General features: G+C 38.3%; 2 protein-coding genes across 2 annotated transcripts in view; both read right to left on the bottom strand.

Moving 5' to 3' along the window:
* C2CD6 (C2 calcium dependent domain containing 6) overlaps positions 1-7,971 on the bottom strand; it is a 149,581-nt gene extending 141,610 nt beyond the window's left edge. Inside the window, 1 exon segment of the mRNA XM_012446305.2 lies at positions 7,735-7,971. Within this exon segment, the coding sequence (XP_012301728.2) occupies positions 7,735-7,971 (237 nt within the window).
* Positions 7,972-9,012: 1,041 nt separating this feature from the next.
* The window catches only part of TMEM237 (transmembrane protein 237), a 34,457-nt gene continuing 23,949 nt past the window's right edge, over positions 9,013-19,520 (bottom strand). Inside the window, 4 exon segments of the mRNA XM_012446307.2 lie at positions 9,013-15,400; positions 16,825-16,946; positions 18,090-18,183; positions 18,841-18,914. Of these exon segments, the coding sequence (XP_012301730.2) occupies positions 15,333-15,400; positions 16,825-16,946; positions 18,090-18,183; positions 18,841-18,914 (358 nt within the window). The 3' untranslated portion in view covers positions 9,013-15,332.

The raw sequence follows: 19,520 nt of genomic DNA, 5'->3' as shown, positions 1-19,520 counted from the left end.
ACAGATTAAAAAAATCAATGTAAAAAATTCTGCCAGTTGTCAAGTATATCCATTGTAATCACACATTTAGGGAATGAGGAAATGATCACTATATGGGAGTATGGATCCACTCTGAGACAGACCTAGGCCAGAACTCCATTTATTAGTTGGCCTTATAAACCTATACTCTAACAGAGGGGACATTATGCTTTGGGTTCCTAGATAGTAATGTTAACTAGATCCTGTATCCCACAATCCTCAAAAAATTTGGGTATTCTCATTTCCCTGGTGGACAATTATCAAGTAAATGGCTGAGTTCCTTTGGTGAAGGAATGAGGATATCATTAATTTTACATTTGCCATGGTGTTATAGGGTCCTCCCTAAGCATCTGGCCTATCTCTGAAATAATAGGTTCCAGGTATGAAAACTAACATTCAGAAACTAGCTAAGGTATTGTGACTTTTTATTCAGGCAGCTGTCCTCAGTTTCCTAAGCATCCATTATTGATTTTGTTTTGTTGTATAAATTAAGCAAATACTCTTGCTGATTGCTCATTCTTGTCTCTAAGAATATGTGCTCTATAAATTATCCCATACCTGCCTGGCTGCCACCGACCTTACCACACATTACAATAATTATACCTTCCTAAGCCCCATGATTTCAAGATTCTATCATCCTTATTGATACTGGGGAGTTCAGCTCTGCTTCTCAGTGATGCTGGTGCCCTTTTCACCAGTACGTTTCTTACTGATTTGGAAAACTTAGAATCCACCAAATCCTTCCAGGACATACAGTCATATGATGGCTTTTCTAGCCATACATAGTATTTCCACTCTAGTATGCCCATTTCTCTGAGTCTTTGATTCACGCTTTCACCAGCTGACAAAGTCGCTCATGTGTTTACACTTAAAATCATTTTCTCCAAACTTCCAAAAGCCATCCTAGCAGTACTGTAGCCCTACTTCCCAGGGTCCTCCCCAGGTGTGAAATCCTGCAACACAGGAAAATGCTTCCATACCAGTAAGCTCTATCTTGTTTGAAATTTTGTGTTCTACTCTCTGTTCACAATTCAACACCCTCAGGATCTAGCCCCACACATATTATCCTGATTGCTGACAGTAGATATCAATAGGTTCTACATCTGCTTTGGGATATAGTACCTCTTCTTTTAGCTGACCCAGCATTTCCCCAGCTGGAATACATTGTGACTTAACCCTAGTTATTGATCTGGTAGCCAAAGGGGAAGGTGGGGGTGGATCCTGAAGGGAATAGGGAAAAGCCATGTTATCTTGAAATTCAGAAGCCTCTGCATCACCAGGCAAGGAGAAAGGACTAGTATTTAACACAGAGGAGTGTTACTGGAATACTTCCATATTCCCAGAGGGTTGAGAACACAGAGACCAAACCCCCTCCCCAACCCAACCCCCCTGGCAGACCCCAGTGTGTGCTGTTCCCCTCCCTGTGTCCATGTGTTCTCATTGTTCAGCTCCCACTTGTAAGTGAGAACACACGGTGTTTGGTTTTCTGTGTTTTAACCACTATCATATGCAGAGTTCTAAGATGGCTCCCAAGATTCTTGGCCCCAGTGAACACACACCTTCTGCCGGTTATTCAATCAAACACTAATTCAAGTGCTGCTGTAAAACAATTTTGCAGATTAATTAAAGGCCCAAATCAGTTCATCTTAAATTAAGGAGATTCTCTGGGTGGGCCTGACCTACTCACAAGTCCTGTGTTAGTCTATTTGTGTAGCTATGACAGAATACCTCAGATTAGGTAACTGATAAAGAAAAGAAATTTATTTCTTACAGTTTTGAAGGCTAGGAAGCCCAAGGTCCATGGGCCCACATCTGGTGAGGGTCTTTATGCTGCATCATTCCATAGAGGAAAGCAAGTGGATGAGAGAAGAAAAAGGCAGCCAAACTCATCTTTTTTATCAGGAGGCCACTCCCAGGATAATAGCATTATTTCATTCAGGAGTGCAAAGCCCTCATGACCTAATCACCTCTTAAAGGTCCCGTCTCTCAACACTGTGGCAGCAGGGATTAAGTTTCCAACACATGAACTCTGGGGGACACATTCAGACGAGAGCAAGTCCTTTAAATCTGGGTCTACAGGTCAGATAGGAAAGTAATACATTTAAAGCATGAGAAATTTTCTGTTACTGTCTTTGAAGATGAAGAAGACCATGTAGCAAGGAATACGTGTGGCTTCTAGGAGCTGAGGGCAGTTCCCAGCTGAAAGCAAACAAAGAAATGAGGACCTCAGTCCCTACAACTACAAAGAACTAAATTCTACAACAACCTGAATGAGTTTAGAGATAGATTCTTCCCCAGAAGCTTGAGATAAGCACACAGCCTGGCCAACACCTTGATTTCAGCTTTCTGATACCCTGAGTAGAGAATACATCCACACTGTACCTAACTTCCAACCTACAGAGGTGTGAGCTAATAAATAGATGATGTTTTAAGCTGCTATATTTGTGGCAATTTTTTATACAGCAATACAGATGCTCCTCAACTTACAATAAGATTACATTCCAATAATCTCATCATATGTTGAAGATATCATTAAGCAGAAAATCCATTTAATACACATTACCTATCAAATATCATAGTTTGGCATAGCGATTTTAAACATCCTCAAACACTTACCCTACAGTTGGACAAAATCATTTAACACAAAGTCTGTTTGTCATGTAATTTATAGAATATTGTACTGAAAGTTAAAAAAAAAAAATGACTCACTGCTGCGGCCCGGCATGCTAATTCATATTGCATATCGCCAGCCCAGGGAAAAGATCAAAATTCAAACTTTGAAGTACTGTTTCTACTGAATACATATCACCTTCACACTACCACAAAGTCAAATAATCATAAATAGAACCATTGTAAGTTGAGGACTGTCGGTGTAATACCAAATACAGCCACCACTTTAATATCAGTGAGTTTGAAATCTGCTACCCAGAGAAGACTCTCAAAAAAGCTGCTCAAGATCTCCTTCCTAACTAAAAATGATCATCATTGCAACATGCTGGTCTTAACCTAATGTGAACTAGGTACTGTCTCCCACAGATAGCAGCAATCCTGCTTGCAAGTAATCCTAACATTCCTTCAGGGATCAGTTACAAAAAGAATTGAAATTGTGTTTCTTAAAATAGTAGGTACATTAGAATGGGGCAATAAACAGAGGGCTTTTGGTTTTTAGCTGTGTGATTTCCTCTAGAGTAACATCACTAACTAATAATATTTGTGGGTTTGTACTTAACTTTCCTTTTTTTGTGTTTATCACTACATATGATGGTCAGCCTTTTAAAAATATGATACTTTTGAAAACTATAAAACATTAAATTTAAATTTAAGAAGTATTTAAAAAGTAAAGTGAAAGTTGGGGGAGGGGAGATAAATGGAAGAGAGTGGGAGAAGAGGAGGGGAAACTGGCCATTAAAAATTTAACCTGAAAAGGAGAATTATATTGATCCCCAACCTTTGCAGAAGTTCAATAAACATGGTCTTATTTATAAGTATTAACTTCCAAAGAATCTTTGTTGTTACATATTTTTCAAGAATTGCTTTGTTCAACTTTTAAAGTGTACAACAAACTCTTAGTTATGTTGAAATTTTTGTTTCAAAGTATATAACAACACTGCTGATTTTTGTAGGTTGATTTCGTATCCTGCAACTTTACTGAATTTATCAGTTTTAACAGTTTTTGGTGAAGTATTTAACGTTTATAAAGTATATATCATGTCATCAGCAAATATAAGATATATATAAGACCATGTTGTCAGTAAATAGAGGCAATTTCACTTCTTCCTTTCCTATCTGGATGCTTTATATTTATTTTCCTTGCCCAGTTGCTCTGGCTAGGACTTCTAGTACAATGCTAAATAGAAGTGGTGAGAATGGGTATCCTCGCAATGTTCCTGAACTTACAGGAAAAGCTTTCAGCTTTTCACCAATGAGTATGATGTTAACTGTGAGCTTTCATATATGATATGCTGAAGAGATATCTCCATTCCCATGTCATTGCAGCATTATTCTCAACAGCCAAGATATGGAAGCAAGCTAAGTACCCATCAGTGGAAGAGCATATAAAGAAAATGTGGTGTATATACACAACAGAATACTATTCAGCCTTTAAAAAAAGGAAGAAAATTCTGTCATTTGCAACAACATGGATGAGCCTGGAGGACATTATGCTAAGTGAAAAATGCCAGGCGCAGTAAGACAAAAGCTGCATGGTCTCCCTTGTAGGTGTAATCTAAAAACGTAGAACTCATAGAAGTAGAGAATAGAATGGTAGTTACCAGAGGCTAAGGAGCAGGAAAAAGAGATGTTGCTCAAAGGGTACAAAGTTTCTGTTAGAGGGGAGGAATAAGTTTTAGTGATCTACTGCACAGCATGATGCTAATGGTAACAGACTTTGAATGTTCTCACCACAAAGAAATGTAAGTATGTGAGGTGATGGTTATGTCAATTAGCTTGATTTAATCATTCTACAAGGTATATATCTATCATAACATCACATTGTACCCCCAAAATATAAACAATTATTTGTTAATTAAATACAAAATAAACCAAAAACTATAAAAATAAATCATATAACAAATACTTTAGTCATATTGAGAAAATGTGTTTTATAGGTCTTGGATAATTTTATTGTTGCATTTGACTGGTTTAAAGCGTTTTATGTATATGATTTCATAGTTTAAGGTAACTGGATGACAATGACTGTATTGTCATAAAAATATCAAGCTGATATATGTATTTGATGTGTAATCTCATGCTTTCTAATGTTTTGATAACCTTTATTTTAGAAGTTTATTTTGAATGTGCATTTCAATATAAATACAAAATAATTTGGAAAGTTAAAAAATTCCTTTAGAATACTAACGTTCAATTCATCCTTTAACAACCTGGCTAAAATACCGCTTCCCCCTCATTTTACTACCTTTTTACTTCTTCATTCTCATATTAGCAGAGCTCTCTTCAATGGCAGCATCATCAGCAAAACAACTCTGCCAAATTTCTATCAGAATCCTGAGCAAAGGTTGTAAACACTAATCTCATAAAGGCTTCTGATGCCACCTAGAATTTCTCCTGAACCTGCAGATAACCTTTATTTCAGTTAATTCCATTGTGCCTTTCATCTCTGTTACCTTTGGCCCCACTTTGAATGGAAGTCCTTTGTGACACTTCTTTTTAAGTCTGTAAAAGCTGTACATTCACTCACATTGCCTGCACTTCTTCCCCAGTGATTCTTTTTACCCACTCTCCTATTTAAAATCCCACATATTTACCTTTTCCTAGAATAATACTCTTATTTCCTACCCCTAATTGAATCCTTACACTCCTTATATTAATTATTTGACATTTACCAGTATGCTGGCACAACTATTAATATATGCCTCATGATATACTTATTCCAGCTTGAAGTGTTCTCACCCTCAAGAGATTCAGTATGATGTTTAAGACAGACAAGTAAAAACAAAACAATTACAGTTTCATTAGAAGAAAAATGAACAAGGAAAAGGGAAAGTTTTGTCTCCACCCTTTCTCCAACCCAGCAAGTTAACTGATTTCATTGGCCAGAACTTGCCATTCATGGTGCAAGTTACATGTATTCATTCTTTGAGGCTAGTATTACCCCGATGCAAAAACCAGACCAGGATACAACAAAAAAGAAATCTACAAGTTAATATCCCTAATGAACATAGATGCAAAAATCTTCAACGAAATACTAGCAAACTGAATCCAACGGCACATCAAAAAGATAATAACATACCATGATTAAATGGGGTTTATCCCAGGGAATGCAAGGATGGTTCAACACATGCAAATCAGTAAACGTCAAACATCCTATCAACAGAATTAAGGGCAAAAACCAAATGATCATCTCAATAGACACAAAAAGCATTTGATAAAATTCAACATCACTTCATGATTAAAAAAAAAATCAACAAATTAGCATAGGAGGAACGTACTTCAACATAATAAAGCCCATATATAACAAATGCATGGCTAACATCATACTGAATGGGGAAAAGCTAAAGACCTTTCCTCTAAGAACTAGAATAAGACAAGGATGCCCATTTTCACCACTGTATTGAAAGTTCTAGCCAGAGTAATTAGGCGAGAGAAAAAAAATAAAAGGCATCCAAATTGGAAAAGGGAAAATCAAATTGTCCCTATTTGCTAATGATATGACCTTTTAGCTGGAAAAACCTACAGATTCTGATAAAAAAAAAACTTTTATATCTGATAAATAAATTCACTTAAGTTACAGGATACAAAGTCAACATAATGGTATGAAACTAGAAATCAGTAACAGGAAATTTGGAAAATTCACAAATACATGGAAATTAACAACAGGCTTCTGAACAACTAATGGGTCAAAGAAGAGATCAAATAGAAATAAAAAAATATTTTGAGACCAACAAAAATAGAAATACAATATACCCAAACTTATGGGATGCTGCAAAACAGTTATAAGATGCAGGTTTATAACAATAAATGTCTACACCAAAAAAAAGATCTCAAATAAACAATCTAACTTTACACTTCCAATAACTGGATAACAAAAACAAAGTAAGCCCAAAGTTAGCAGAAGAAAAAAATCATAAAAATTGGAGCAGAAATAAACAAAATAGAGAACAGAAAAATCATTTTAAAAATTAATGAAAATAAGGACTGCATAGCAAAAAGCACTATAAATAGTCAAACAAACAACTGTTGAATTATGAGAAAGTATTTGTGACACTTATCACAGATGAAGTGTAGTATTCCCTAAAGGACTGTTGAAAATGTTCTAAAATCCTCTAAGAACTTTGAAAAGGTAAGTTTCAATTGGATTCCCCTTTGCCATTTAGGTCTTCATGCTCTAGTGGTACTACTAAGTATAGTGGTAAACTCAAGAGTTTCGGGAGGCCAATAATTCACTTTGTAGACAGGATGCAGATTTGCTTCTGCAGATTCACTCTGTAATAACCTCACGAATGAAAACAAGGGTAACTAAAGTTTCTGAAGTTTTGCCCTGTAACCAAATAAATGAAATCCCAGTGATGATGATAATGGTGACAGAAGCTAACTTTTATTGAGTCTGTACTTTTTTCTTTGTACTGTGCTAAGCACTTTATGTCATTATTTCCTTTGGTTCTCCTTTAAGTAAGGTAGGTAGTAATTGTCTTCATTAAACAGTGAATAAAGCAAGACTCTAACAAGTTAAATAATTGCCCAAGGTCCCACAGAGCAACTCTGCCTTGGGTATTACCACCCTATAATGTAGAGGGTGTCGAAAGGATTAAAGGGAGCCACGCGTGGTGTCTCATACATGTGATCACAGCACTCTGGGAGGCCGAGGGAGGCGGATCACCTGAGGTCAGGAGCTCAAGACCAGCCTGACCAACATTGTGAAACCCTGTCTCTACTAAAAATACAAAAATTAGCCTGGCATGGTGGCAGGCGCCTATAATGCCAGCTACTCAGGAGGCTGAGGCAGGAGAATCGTTTGAACCCAGGAGGCAAAGGTTGTGGTGAGCCAAAATCACGCCACTGCACTCCAGCCTGGGCGAGAGCGACAGAGACTCTGTCTCAAAAAAAAAAAAAAAAAAAAAAAAAAAGGAGTAAAGGGTTCAATGTGTGCTAATTGAATAAAGATGCAATTGCTACACATTGAACCCTTTAATCCTGTGGCCACCCTCCAGGTGCCCTGCTGGCCCCAGTCCTCCAGGTCCCGGCCAGGCCCCGACTCACATTCAGCAGCCGGTGCCCGATGCTCTCCTGGTTCTTGTTTTTAGGCAGGGCCATCCTGCCCTGGTCCTGGTCCGAGATGTTACGAACCGAAGAAATCTCCGACCCTCTGATGTTCATCATATCCATGTTGCTGTAGGGATTCCTCTGCAATAGAGGGGTGGGGGACAGAGCTTGGACCCGCTCTTGGCGGTTATCCAATGTGTTGAAAGGCCTATTTGTCTCCCGGGGTGGCTCCATCTCTGCATCTTCCGGCGCCAGTCTGCGCCCAACCGCCGGCCCACTACCGCGCAGGCGTGATCCTCCCGCGGCCTTTGTGCCGTCTTGAGTGACCCATTCGGGTGGGGCCCCTGCTGGGAGTGGCAGGAGGCCAGCTTTGAAGGCGTGTGTGCTTAGCGAGCCTGGAGGGTCTGCTGCAAGCACTTGCCAGGCCGTTTCAGTCTCCTTTAGAAGGAAGTCAGAGCCTGCTGGTGGAGAGCAAGACCCCTCACCACTGGGCCCAACCACTTTATTCACTGTCTTGTCCGCCCTTTAACCCCTCGTGAGTCCTTTTCTCCGTTCACCATTTCGTTCTAGAAGATTTACAGTATCAGTCATTAATTCCTCTACACTATCACCTGAGCTCCGGATGTTATATATCCAACAGTCTACTTCGACATCTTTACCCAATTGTTCCACAGACACGTAACACGTTAATATTCATCTTTCCTCTTAAACTTCTAGTAGGTTCCAAAGTCATTTGATGCAGCAATGTCATAATCACAAAATCTTAAAAATTCGGACACTTTTAAATTCTGACCCTAAATATCTGAATCTTACCTTATCCCTTTCTGGCACCTAGTTTGGGACATCACACTCGAGACAATTGCAATGATTTACTCATGGGTCTGCCAACCTGCTGTCACCCATCCCTTTAAAGGCCCCCATATATTAGTCCTTTGCAGCTGCGGATGGAGCTGGCCATTATCCTAAGCGGTCTAACACAGGACTAGAAAACCAAATACCGTATGTTCTCACGTATAAGTGCAAGCTAAACAAGAACACATGGACATAAAGAGGGGGGCAACAGACACTGGCCCCAACCTGACGGTGAGGTAGGGGTGGGAGGAAGGAAGAGGATCAAAAACTACCTTTTGGGCACTAGGCTTATTAGTTGGGTGATGAAATAATCAGTACACTCCCATGACACAAAATTTACCTATATAATAAACCTGCACATGTACCCTTGAACCTAAAATAAAAGTTAAATTAAAAATATAAATACAAACAAAACAAAACCAGAAAATTCCAGAACTTCTTTATTGTACACAAAAATTTAAATTTGTTAATATGGAAACCAAAGGTCTACCAAATGTACTCTCCTAGCTTAGGATAATTATTTATTACTATTATTTTTGGAATCTATTCCTCTTTTATTCAAGGACCAGCTCAGAGGTCAACTTTTAGTTAATTCTTATAACCCTGTACACATACCCAAAAGGCAGAGTTAACTGTTATATCCAAGCTACTTCTTGGCATATCCTTGTCAGCCTAAATAACGAGAGGGAGACTCTCTGAAAGAAAATGATGTTTATTCTGGAGTAGGCATTGCAATGAGAATACAATGCCACAGTAAACTATGTGCATATACAGGGAGGTAAAGGAAGACAATGGTTTTTAAAGCAAAAATGATTGTTTTGAGAGAATTATCCTTGGTTACAAGGATCAATAACAAGGATGTTGACAGTCAGACATTGGACAGGCAGTTGCTGGGCAAATGTCCTCCTAGAAGTATTTTTTGTATGTAAAGTTGTGATGGCCTTTGTGCAAGGTGTGGTTTTGTACAATCTTTTATGATAAGCCTTGTTATCATCAGGCATCTGTGCATGAAAATCCTCCTTTCATGGCCTTCCCCAGCTCTATCTGTCAGAGTTTTTAACACAATAACTACAACTTGATTTCAACAACTTTCACATCCTATTAGTGGGTTCACACTATTAGTTGCTAATCTCAAAAGACAGAGTTCTTTGGGGGCAGGAACCTGGACCTCACCTTGTGTTCCTCAGGGTACGTGGCCCAATATCCCAAGACCTTTAATACATTTGTCATTATTTCAGATTTATACTATGTGGTGTGTCAATTATTGCACCCAATGAAACTTCCTGTCCAGCAGCTCACTCTGTTCTTAGGGCTCATGTGATGCTACATAAGGTATATAGCGTCACAGATGAAGTTATCTTATTTTTAAAAATTTTAACCTAAATCTAACCAAACCTCTTGACCTAACCTCCAGTCTATAGGAAATTCAGGAGATTGAGGAACAAATTAAGTGATGTCACTAGGAAAAAGACCGTTCAAAAATGTATGTGGGACACTCTAAAGCAAAACTGGCTTGGACTTCTTCAAAAAAAAAGTCATGGTAAATTAGAATGGTACTGCCAACTCTGGAAAACAGCTTGGCAGTTTAAAAACTTACTATGTAACTACAAGTAACCCATCTATTTCACTCCTGAGCATTCATCTCAGAGAAATGAAAAGTGAATGTTCACACAAAAATTTGTACACGAATGTTCACAGCAGTGTTATTCACAAACTGGAATGAGCCCAGATCCTTCAATACGTCAATGATTTAAACCAAACAAAACAGTAAAAGGAAATGAACTATTGATACACATAATAACTGAGATGACTCTCCAGGGAATTATGCTGAACAGGAAAAAAAATCCAATCCCATAAAATTACATACTGTATGATTCATTTTATAACATTATTGAAACAACAAAGTTTTAGAAATAAAGACAGTTTAATGGTTGCCGGGGTTTAGAGTTGGGGTGCAAGGAGAAGAGTAGAAGGAGGAGATGGATGTAGTTATAAAAGGGAAACTCTGGCCAGGTACAGTGCCTCTCACTGTAATCCCAGAACTTTGGTAGGCTTAGGCGGGCAGCTCACTTGAGCCCAGGAGTTGGAGACCAGCCTGGCCAACATGATGAAACCTCATCTCTACTAAAAATACAAAAATTAGCCAGGCATGGTGGTGCATGCCTGTAATCCCAGCTACTCTGGAGGCTGAGGCACGAGAATGGCTTGAATCTGGAAGGTGAAGCTTGCAGTAAGCCGAGATGGTGCCACTGGACTACAGCCTGGGTGACACAGTGAAACTCTGTCTCAAAAATAAAATAAATAAAAGGGAAACATGAGGAATTCTTGTGATTTGGGAACTGTTCAATATCTTGATTGTGATAGTAGATACACAAACTGACACAAGTGATAAAATTGTATAGAACTTGAAACACAGAGAAGTATATAACCGTTGGCACTTTATATCAACAAATGTCCTTACTTCTAGACGATGCATGCTGACATATTCAGGTGAGTGCCATGTTAGCAACTTACTTTCAAAAGGTTTCAAAAGAAAAGGGGGTATACACAAAGATAAAGGAAATGGGAAACATTTTAACAATTATTAAATCTAGGTTGATCTAGATGACAGTTGCAATTAAAATATCTTTGAACATTTTTTAATAAAAAATCCTAAGGACTTACTCACATCTATAGCATTTTTCTCACCTTGTATCTCCACCAGAAGTCCTCTCTATCTTATAAGGCACCTGCTCACACCCAGCCTTACCCACAATTCTTTCCTAGATCACTCCTATGCCTACTAATGTCTCTCTGACTAGATTATGAGCCTCTAGAAGGCAGGTATCAAGTTTTATTTATTTATTTATTTGTCCTTCCACAAGCCTAGCAGCAATTTGACCAAGATCGAATCACCTACCACCATCTGAGCTTTATTTTTCATAATAGACTACAAATGACTTATGTAGGCCAGAGGTCCCAAACGCTGGCTACTCTACTGGCTATATCATAATCACCACACTTTTTTCTTTTTCCTTAAGAGATAGGTCTCACTCTGTGGCCTGGGCTAGAGTGCAGTGGCATGATCATAGCTCACTGCAACCTTGAACTCCTGGGCTCATGCTCTCCCCCTAGCCCAGCCTTCCCAGTAGCTGGGTCTACAGGCACACACCACCACACTCAACACATTTTTAAAGTTTTTGTAGGGATGGAGTCTCACTATGTTGCCCAGGCTGTTCTTGAACTCCTGGCCTCAAGTGATCCTCCCACCTCAGTCTCACAACATGCTGGAATATAGGCATGAACCACCACACCTGGCCCTGATATCTTTTTTAAAATGTAGTCTTCCAGGTACTGCCTCAGACCTATTAAATCTGAATCTCTGAGGATGAAGCCTGGAAGCATACATATGCTTTGTTCTGTTTGATGGGAGAGAAGAGGCAGGCATTAGTAGATACTGTATTTTGCAACAAGAAAACCCCCACTGGGCATCTTGCCTATTGACACCTCAGAAACTCTATTACTCTACACACACTAATGTGGGGAGAAAGCCAAGAAAGGTGATGATTTTTGAGCCAATCATCTGATTACAAGGTTAGGACCTCCAATGGGGTTCCAGTTGATCAAGTTTGGCTTCTGCCACAGCAATTTTAATAAGACAGTGAGAACGTCCAGATGGAGAAATGAGTTAACTATCAGAGCCCCTATGAGTTTTGATCTGATGCCTTGAGCTGCCTGTGTTTAGTTCAGGAGGACAGAGCTACTCAACTGCTAGTGCTTGTAAATTTCAGGGCTTTCCTCCCCAAAGTCTAATTGGCTAGGACATCTTTCTAGAAAACTGAGCTCTTTGTACCTGGCCAAGGGCTCTGATCAGCAAGGTGCTCCTGTGTTATCTACCCAGTGCAGTGTCTCACCAGGTTGGCAATAAAAGTATTTTAAGTCAGTAATGAGAAATGAGAAACCATGAGTAATGATAAACCATGATGCCCTACCAATTGGACTGGATCAGCTTACATGTCAACCTAGTCCACTGTAAGCTGGAGAGTTACATGAATTCTCATCGACAGCCTTAGCAACATGCCTCAAGTGTCATTCCCTCTTCCTGGAGACATGCATTAGCAGTGAACTTCTTCCAAACTTCCCAATCATCACAGTCAAACAATCTTTGAGAGACATGAGCGACATCAGGGAGAACATTGAGTTCCCTGTACAAGTCCACCAGGGAAAACAAAGACTTGTACAGGGCTACCAGCTGCACAGGTTTATGTGCCTCCTGGGTCATTAGGAGATCTAAAGTCTAAGTTGTACTTCCCAGACCTGAAAGAATTCAAAGGCAACTATGCCCATGCTAGTTACAATATTATCAATGTAGCCAGCTTTCCCAAGTGCATTCCACAGCAGCTCTAGCCTTCTTTATTCTCTAGGATGTTAGGCGCAAACCTCCCTCCAACCCTATATTAGCTTTCTACTGCTGCCATAACAAATCACCACCAATTTAGCAGCTTAGTCAACATATACTTGCTGTCTTACAGTGCTGTATGTCAAAAGTCTGACACAGGCAGCACCAGGCCAAAACCAAGGTATCCACAGAGCTGCATTCCTTTCGTAGCTCTAGGGGAGGATTTGTTTTTTTACTCACTTGGGATGCTCATAGAATTCAGTTCCTTGCAGATATGTGACTGAAATCCATTTCCTTGCCCATTGTCGGCCAAGGCCCATACTCACCTGCAAGGTCATCACTCTCCTTGGCTCATGGCCCCCTCTTCCATCCCCAAAGCCAGGAATATCGCAACTTTTGACCTCTCTCTTTGACCACAAATATGAAAGGCGCTATTCTCTGCTTTTAACGACTCATAAGATTACAGTGGACCCTTCTGTATAATACAGGATGTCCCCATTTTAAGGTTCACAACCTTAATCATATCTGCAAATCCCTTTTGCCATGTAAAGTAGTATATTCACAAGTTCCAGGGATTAGGACATGGACATCTTTAGGAGACATTATGCAGCCTACCACAATCCCCCACATTGGTAGCAGCTTTCTCACATTTCTCCTTGATGACACTGCTCAAGTGTGCTAAGCCTTGGCTCTAATGAGCATGGCTTCCCTGAAGTTTGCTGATGGGGAAGATTATGAACTCCTATACTGCCAGCTTAATGCCAGGATGAGAAGCACTGCTGGTCACAGTGAAAGCTGGAACTGGCAGGGTGCCTTCAGAACTGCCAGAAAATTAACAATTCTGTGGCAGCAAGGAGAATCCCTTTGCAGCAGCTCCAGTCTTACAAACAGCAAGAGATTCCTAGTATAATGTTCCCACCAAATTTAGACCTATTCTCAGGGCCACCCATCTCTATCATCAGTTTGTCAGTCCTCTTCTGTTCTGACATTCAGTTGCTTGCTAATCAGGGCAGGCCCAATAGTTTTATCGTTGTACTCAACAGCCTTTGGGATATTTTTCCCACAGCTAGTCTTCTCATCATCTTGACCTCTATGGTCTCACACACAACAGCTGAGGTATCACTGGATATAGCTCTGAAGAGATCTTTTCCAGTTCAGGACCCATCTCAAGAGCGGGATTTCCTGGAAAGCCAAAAACCTCTCTGACAAAGAGGTGGAGAATAGAGATGGTGAATTTCTACTCAAATTTATTGTCACTCAAAAAAAAGAGACAGAGGAAAGGGTACTGCAGATGTCAACTGGGAGCCCAGCAAGCTCACAGGTCTCTCCTTTGTTCCCCTGAGCCTTGCCCTGTTCAGCCTCTTTTGCTACAGATTTTTTTAAAACTCCCTCTATGATCCTGATGTACAACCAGATAAGAGAATCACTAGTACAGTTTATAATGAGAAGCAACTTTTTAATCACCTCTAGGTAAAAATTTTAGGTTGTATTGTAAAATTTTTCAAACAAAAGATATTCTCTTTCTATTAGCCATGATGTAAAGCATCTTTAAAGCTAAATTACATAATAATTATTCATGATACTCAATCACTAAGCCAGTTTCAGAAAAGACAAATTTTGTTTTTCAATTTATTCAGTAAGGGGATGTCAAAAATGAAGGCCTTTTGTTCCCCTCTATTGTATTCACTAAATTTACGTTTAAACATGACATATATTTCATAACACTATTTAAGTTATGGCTTTTTCTGAACCACTGTTTTTTTTTTCTTTTTTGGGGACAGTCTCACACCATCACCTGGGCTGCAGTACAGTGGTGAAATCTCGACTCACTGCAACTTCCACCTCCCAGGTTCAAGCAATTCTCCTGCCTCAGCCTCCTGAGTAGCTGGGATTACAGGCACCTGCCACCACACCTGGCTAATTTTTTTTTTGTATTTTCAGTAGAGACAGGGTTTCACTATGTTGACCAGGCTGGTCTCAAATGCCTGACCACGTGACCACCCACCTCAGCTTCCCGAAGTGCTGGAATTACAAGTGTGAGCCACTGCGCCCGGTCCCACCAGTGCTTTTTAAGATAATGATTATAAATACAACTATTTTGAGAAAACAGGAAATAAAAATTTTCATTTGCTGGTTTTCTAGCTCATATTCCCTTTGTAAGTAAGATGATAATGCTGTACAAATTAATATTTGAACATAAATAGCAAATACAATTTTAACATTTTTCATAATATTGAGAAATGTTTCAGTATTAAATAATTTAAAAATCTATTACAAATACACATGTACACATCTTATAAAAATACATTTAAAAACAAAAATGGGACAAATACTGGGTCATTATTCCTCCAAAGGTGAGCTGGCATTATGAAGAGGTTTTGATTTCTTTATCTTTATCAGGATATTCTTCCACCTCCGAGGAGAACATTAACTCTGGAGAAGAAAATGATCAGATCATACTTAAAATTGTTTCCCAGTGCCTCCAACAGAGTTGTGTAGCTTATTTATAAATAGTCTCTTAAAATATTGACATAATATATAGTAATAGAAAGCCCTGAACATTTCTTGACAGTGAAATCTGATTTAAAAGATAAGCTGATAACAAATGCATATGTTTTACATTTTAAAATATTCAAATTTTAAATTTATTATAAACCCCTTAAAAGTAAAACATATATAATAGAGACAATACATAAAATCGTACCTGGAAATTTAAGTCACTTCAAGAATGAAAGATCACTAAACAGCTAAAAGGTCTAATTCTACAGTGATTGGACCATCTAAAATATGGCGGACAGATACAGAGGAAGGACTTGGAACTAACAAGAGATGTGTGCCAGGATATTTTAAATGAGTCATCCCACTTCATCATCAAAACAACTCAATAAGCCAGGTATTATCGTCTTATTTTATATTTACTTTTTAAATCCACATGTTGTATGACTAACATGGACTTAAAAGAACAGGATTCTGGAAATATTTACTAAGTAATACACACTTTGTGATTTAGACTGTACAACCCAAATGCAGTTTTGATGCCACCCACAATGTAGAATGTTATTAGCTGACATTTTCTATATTTAAACTATTACTTAGCATAGATGTTGGCAAAATTCTCCATGCTAAGAGGCAGATAGATTGTAAATTGTTTATCAAATCAAAATTAAAATAATAACCAAGGTCCAGAAAATATCCATAAAAGATGTTCAAGGGTGAAACTGTTGAACACTGGCCAAGGAAATACGATTTACAATACAAATACCTAACAGTTCCTCAAGCAGCATAAAAGGTTAGCAGCTTGCTAATATGATTCTTCTTCAGGTGTTCCAGAAGAAGTCTGAGGACTAGAGATGAATGAATCACTGCACACTGAGCATGTTGAAACTAACAGTACTAAATATTGTGTCAGACAATGAAGGGTTAAGAATTTGTACCAAATAGAGGAGGTAAGTATAATTTGAGTATGTGTCTGTAGTCTGACAGAGAGACTATGCAGATGAAGCATGATTTATTTCAAATTAAGAGATACTTTCATCAGCAGGAGACTAACAGAAGCAAAGAGCAAAGACTTTCTCTAAATTACTTGAATGGTTCCAAGAAAAGAAATACCTCCTGAATATGCATAAGGACCACAGAAGCCCCTCATTAAGCAGCTCCAGACTCCAGCCCTCCTAGACACTCCTCCCTGCTTCTCTTGGCATTCTGTTACACCACTTTATTTTTTCTCTGTTTGTATCATTTTAATTTAAATGTGTCTTTGTTATTGGAATATTACAAGCTATACCTATTGAAAGTAGGTTTATAAAATCATTATAGGAGATTTCAGGATATTCTTATACTGTTCTTTTCTTTAATACCTTCACTAAGATCCATGCCTGGCCTGTAAGACAAAAATAGCCAAGATAATCCAACCAGAAGAGCCACCACGAGATTCACCACAATCCATGGCTGGAGAATCTGTTCCTCAATTCCTGCTTCCCTAAAAATGTAGAAATACTCATTAGAAGTGCCTTCAGTTTGGTTCATATATACAAATATATCCACTTTATGAACTTTAAGAAAAAAATAGCAGTCCTCTCCTAGAGAAATAACAAGCATGAAAGAAAATATAATTTTCCTGTAAAATATACCATATATATAATGAGAACAAGGGTTCAAAGGTTAAACTCTAAACAGATCTGTTCTATACATTAATATAAATGCGAAGTTAGTATTCCCAAGAAAATTTTCTAAGTTTCCCTTCCAACTACCATGACATTACTCATCAATAAAGTATCTTTGCTTTCTCTTCACCCAATGTCCCTAGCCACTCTCTCAAAATGCTACTACATGCAGCATTTTGGGGGAGGAGAAGATTGCTCCTCTGAGTTTTATGAACTAGAATCTCAGCCACCATGTCAGCTTCATGGCTGGTCACTAATCTGCAGATGTTGGCTCTCCCTATTCTGCTCTTTCTAGCATTGCTTAGTTTTCTGAATCTATCCCAGCTACTTACTCCCACCACTGTTCTGGGATATGAAACTCCCTGATAGTGGGTAAGGATGCAGGGCTCCTTCCGTTCATCATGTGATGACTTATTTTAAAACTGTAACTTGGATGGGCACAGTGGCTCATGTTTATAATCCCAACACTTTGGGAGGCCGAGGTGGGCAGATCACCTGAGGTCAGAAGTTCAAGACCAGCCTGGCCAACATGGTGAAACCCAGTTTCTACAAAAATACAAAAATTAGCCAGGCATGATGGCAGGTGCCTGTAATCCCAGCTACTTGGGAGGCTATGGCTGCAGAATTGCTTGAACACGAGAGGTAGAGATTGCAGTGAACCAAGATCGCACCATTGCACTCCAGCCTGGGCAACAGAGCGAGACTCTGTCTCAACAAACAAACAAACAAAAACTATAACTTGAAGATCTAAAACAGATTTTTAAAAAGAAGATATTTCATTAAAAATGCAGGTGTATATAATAATAGTTACTCATTAACTGAAGGAATAAGTATTTTCTTGCCATAAGTTTGGAAACAAAAACAGAGCCTTCATTATTTATAGATAAAAAAGAATGAAAGGATAAGAAAAGTTGCTGTTATTGCCATTAACAATTGCTAATGTCATTGTGAATTCTTACCAGAGGCTACCATTAACGGAAGACGGTGTGTAAAGGTGGATTCTGTCACTTGTCATTTGCTGACTCAGAGATAGTATTAGAGCAGTAAAGTATACTGAGAAAAAGACAAATGAAATTACTAATAATTTTTAACAACCTGGTTTATTTTGAATTTATAGATGAATATCAAAAATAATCTGTACTTTGGTGACTGATAATATAAAAGAAATTTATTTGACCAAATAAATATATTTCAATAGGCTAGATATTCTTATATAAATTTCTGAGAACAATAGGTGCAGAAGAATCTCTTCAGATGTTCACTATTTCATCACTAGAAGTGACAAGAACCTAGAAGATCTTTTTAAAAGTTAAATGACTTTCTCAAGATCCTAAAACTAGTTTTATTAATATTCTCAAAACTTAGAACAAAATGCATCCCAAATGATCAGAAAGATATAAAATAGTGTTTGTTATTTAAAGGCCATATCAGCTGCATCTGTTTAATGTCAAGTAGAAAATACAAGTTAAAATGTAAGTAATAGAGTACAACAAATGAAGCTTTTCAAAATTATTTAGATGAACCTCTTGAAAAACAATTCTATCAATATTATGCCTATTCTGTTTCTAATTACAAGTTCACTGAACATCTCTAGGCAATGTTTATAAGAAGCAGGAATACAACTTTTTTAAAAAATTGTATTTTTCCCTGGTTCAAAATTATGGTATAACTCAAGTAGTACACAGTTATCAAGTTAAACTGTTTACTCACAGAAAGATGCTAAAGCTGTAGGATCCAGGGCCAAAAAGTTTCGGATTGCTATTGATATTTTAGCAAAGTCAATCCTAAAAAATATAAGAGCTTCTTGTCACAGTGCAGTTATAAACTTCTTAACAAAACATTACTTTCTTGACTATAGTTTTTTCCTTCTCTATTCTAACGCTACCACATATACTATTACGAGGTTTTAAGTAGCTACAGTTTATACTTAACACACATGAAAAGATTATCTTCTTTACAAAGGCCACATAAAAACATCTAACCAGACTATTTTGGGCAACATTCCTTTGAGGTTAAGACATCCTAAAGAAAAACTTGATCTATAAAATTTCATTCGTTTCCACCTCTTCCTATTACCCATATCATTAGGCTATAGTTAGGTTGGTTTTTTAAAAAATGGGTTAAATTGTGTTCCCAAAAAGATATGTTGAACTCCTCACCCAGAATACTTACAAACGTGACCTTATTTGGAAGCAGGGTCTTTGCAGACGTAATAAAGTTAAGATAAGGTCATTAGGATGAACCCTAATCCAATATGACTGGTATCCTTATTAGAAGAGTCACAGATATAGAGATACACAGGAGGAAAGCGCTGCGTGACTATAGAGGCAAACATTGGAATGACACATCTACAGCCAAGGAATGCCGAGGATTGTCAGCAGCCACTGGAA

Source organism: Aotus nancymaae, unplaced genomic scaffold, assembly GCF_030222135.1.
Source record: "Aotus nancymaae isolate 86718 unplaced genomic scaffold, 86718_ANA_hifiasm-v0.15.2.pri h1tg000008l, whole genome shotgun sequence".
Lineage (NCBI taxonomy): Eukaryota > Metazoa > Chordata > Mammalia > Primates > Aotidae > Aotus > Aotus nancymaae.
Note: the sequence above shows the minus strand (reverse complement) of the source record. Positions and strands in the feature narration are given on the sequence as shown.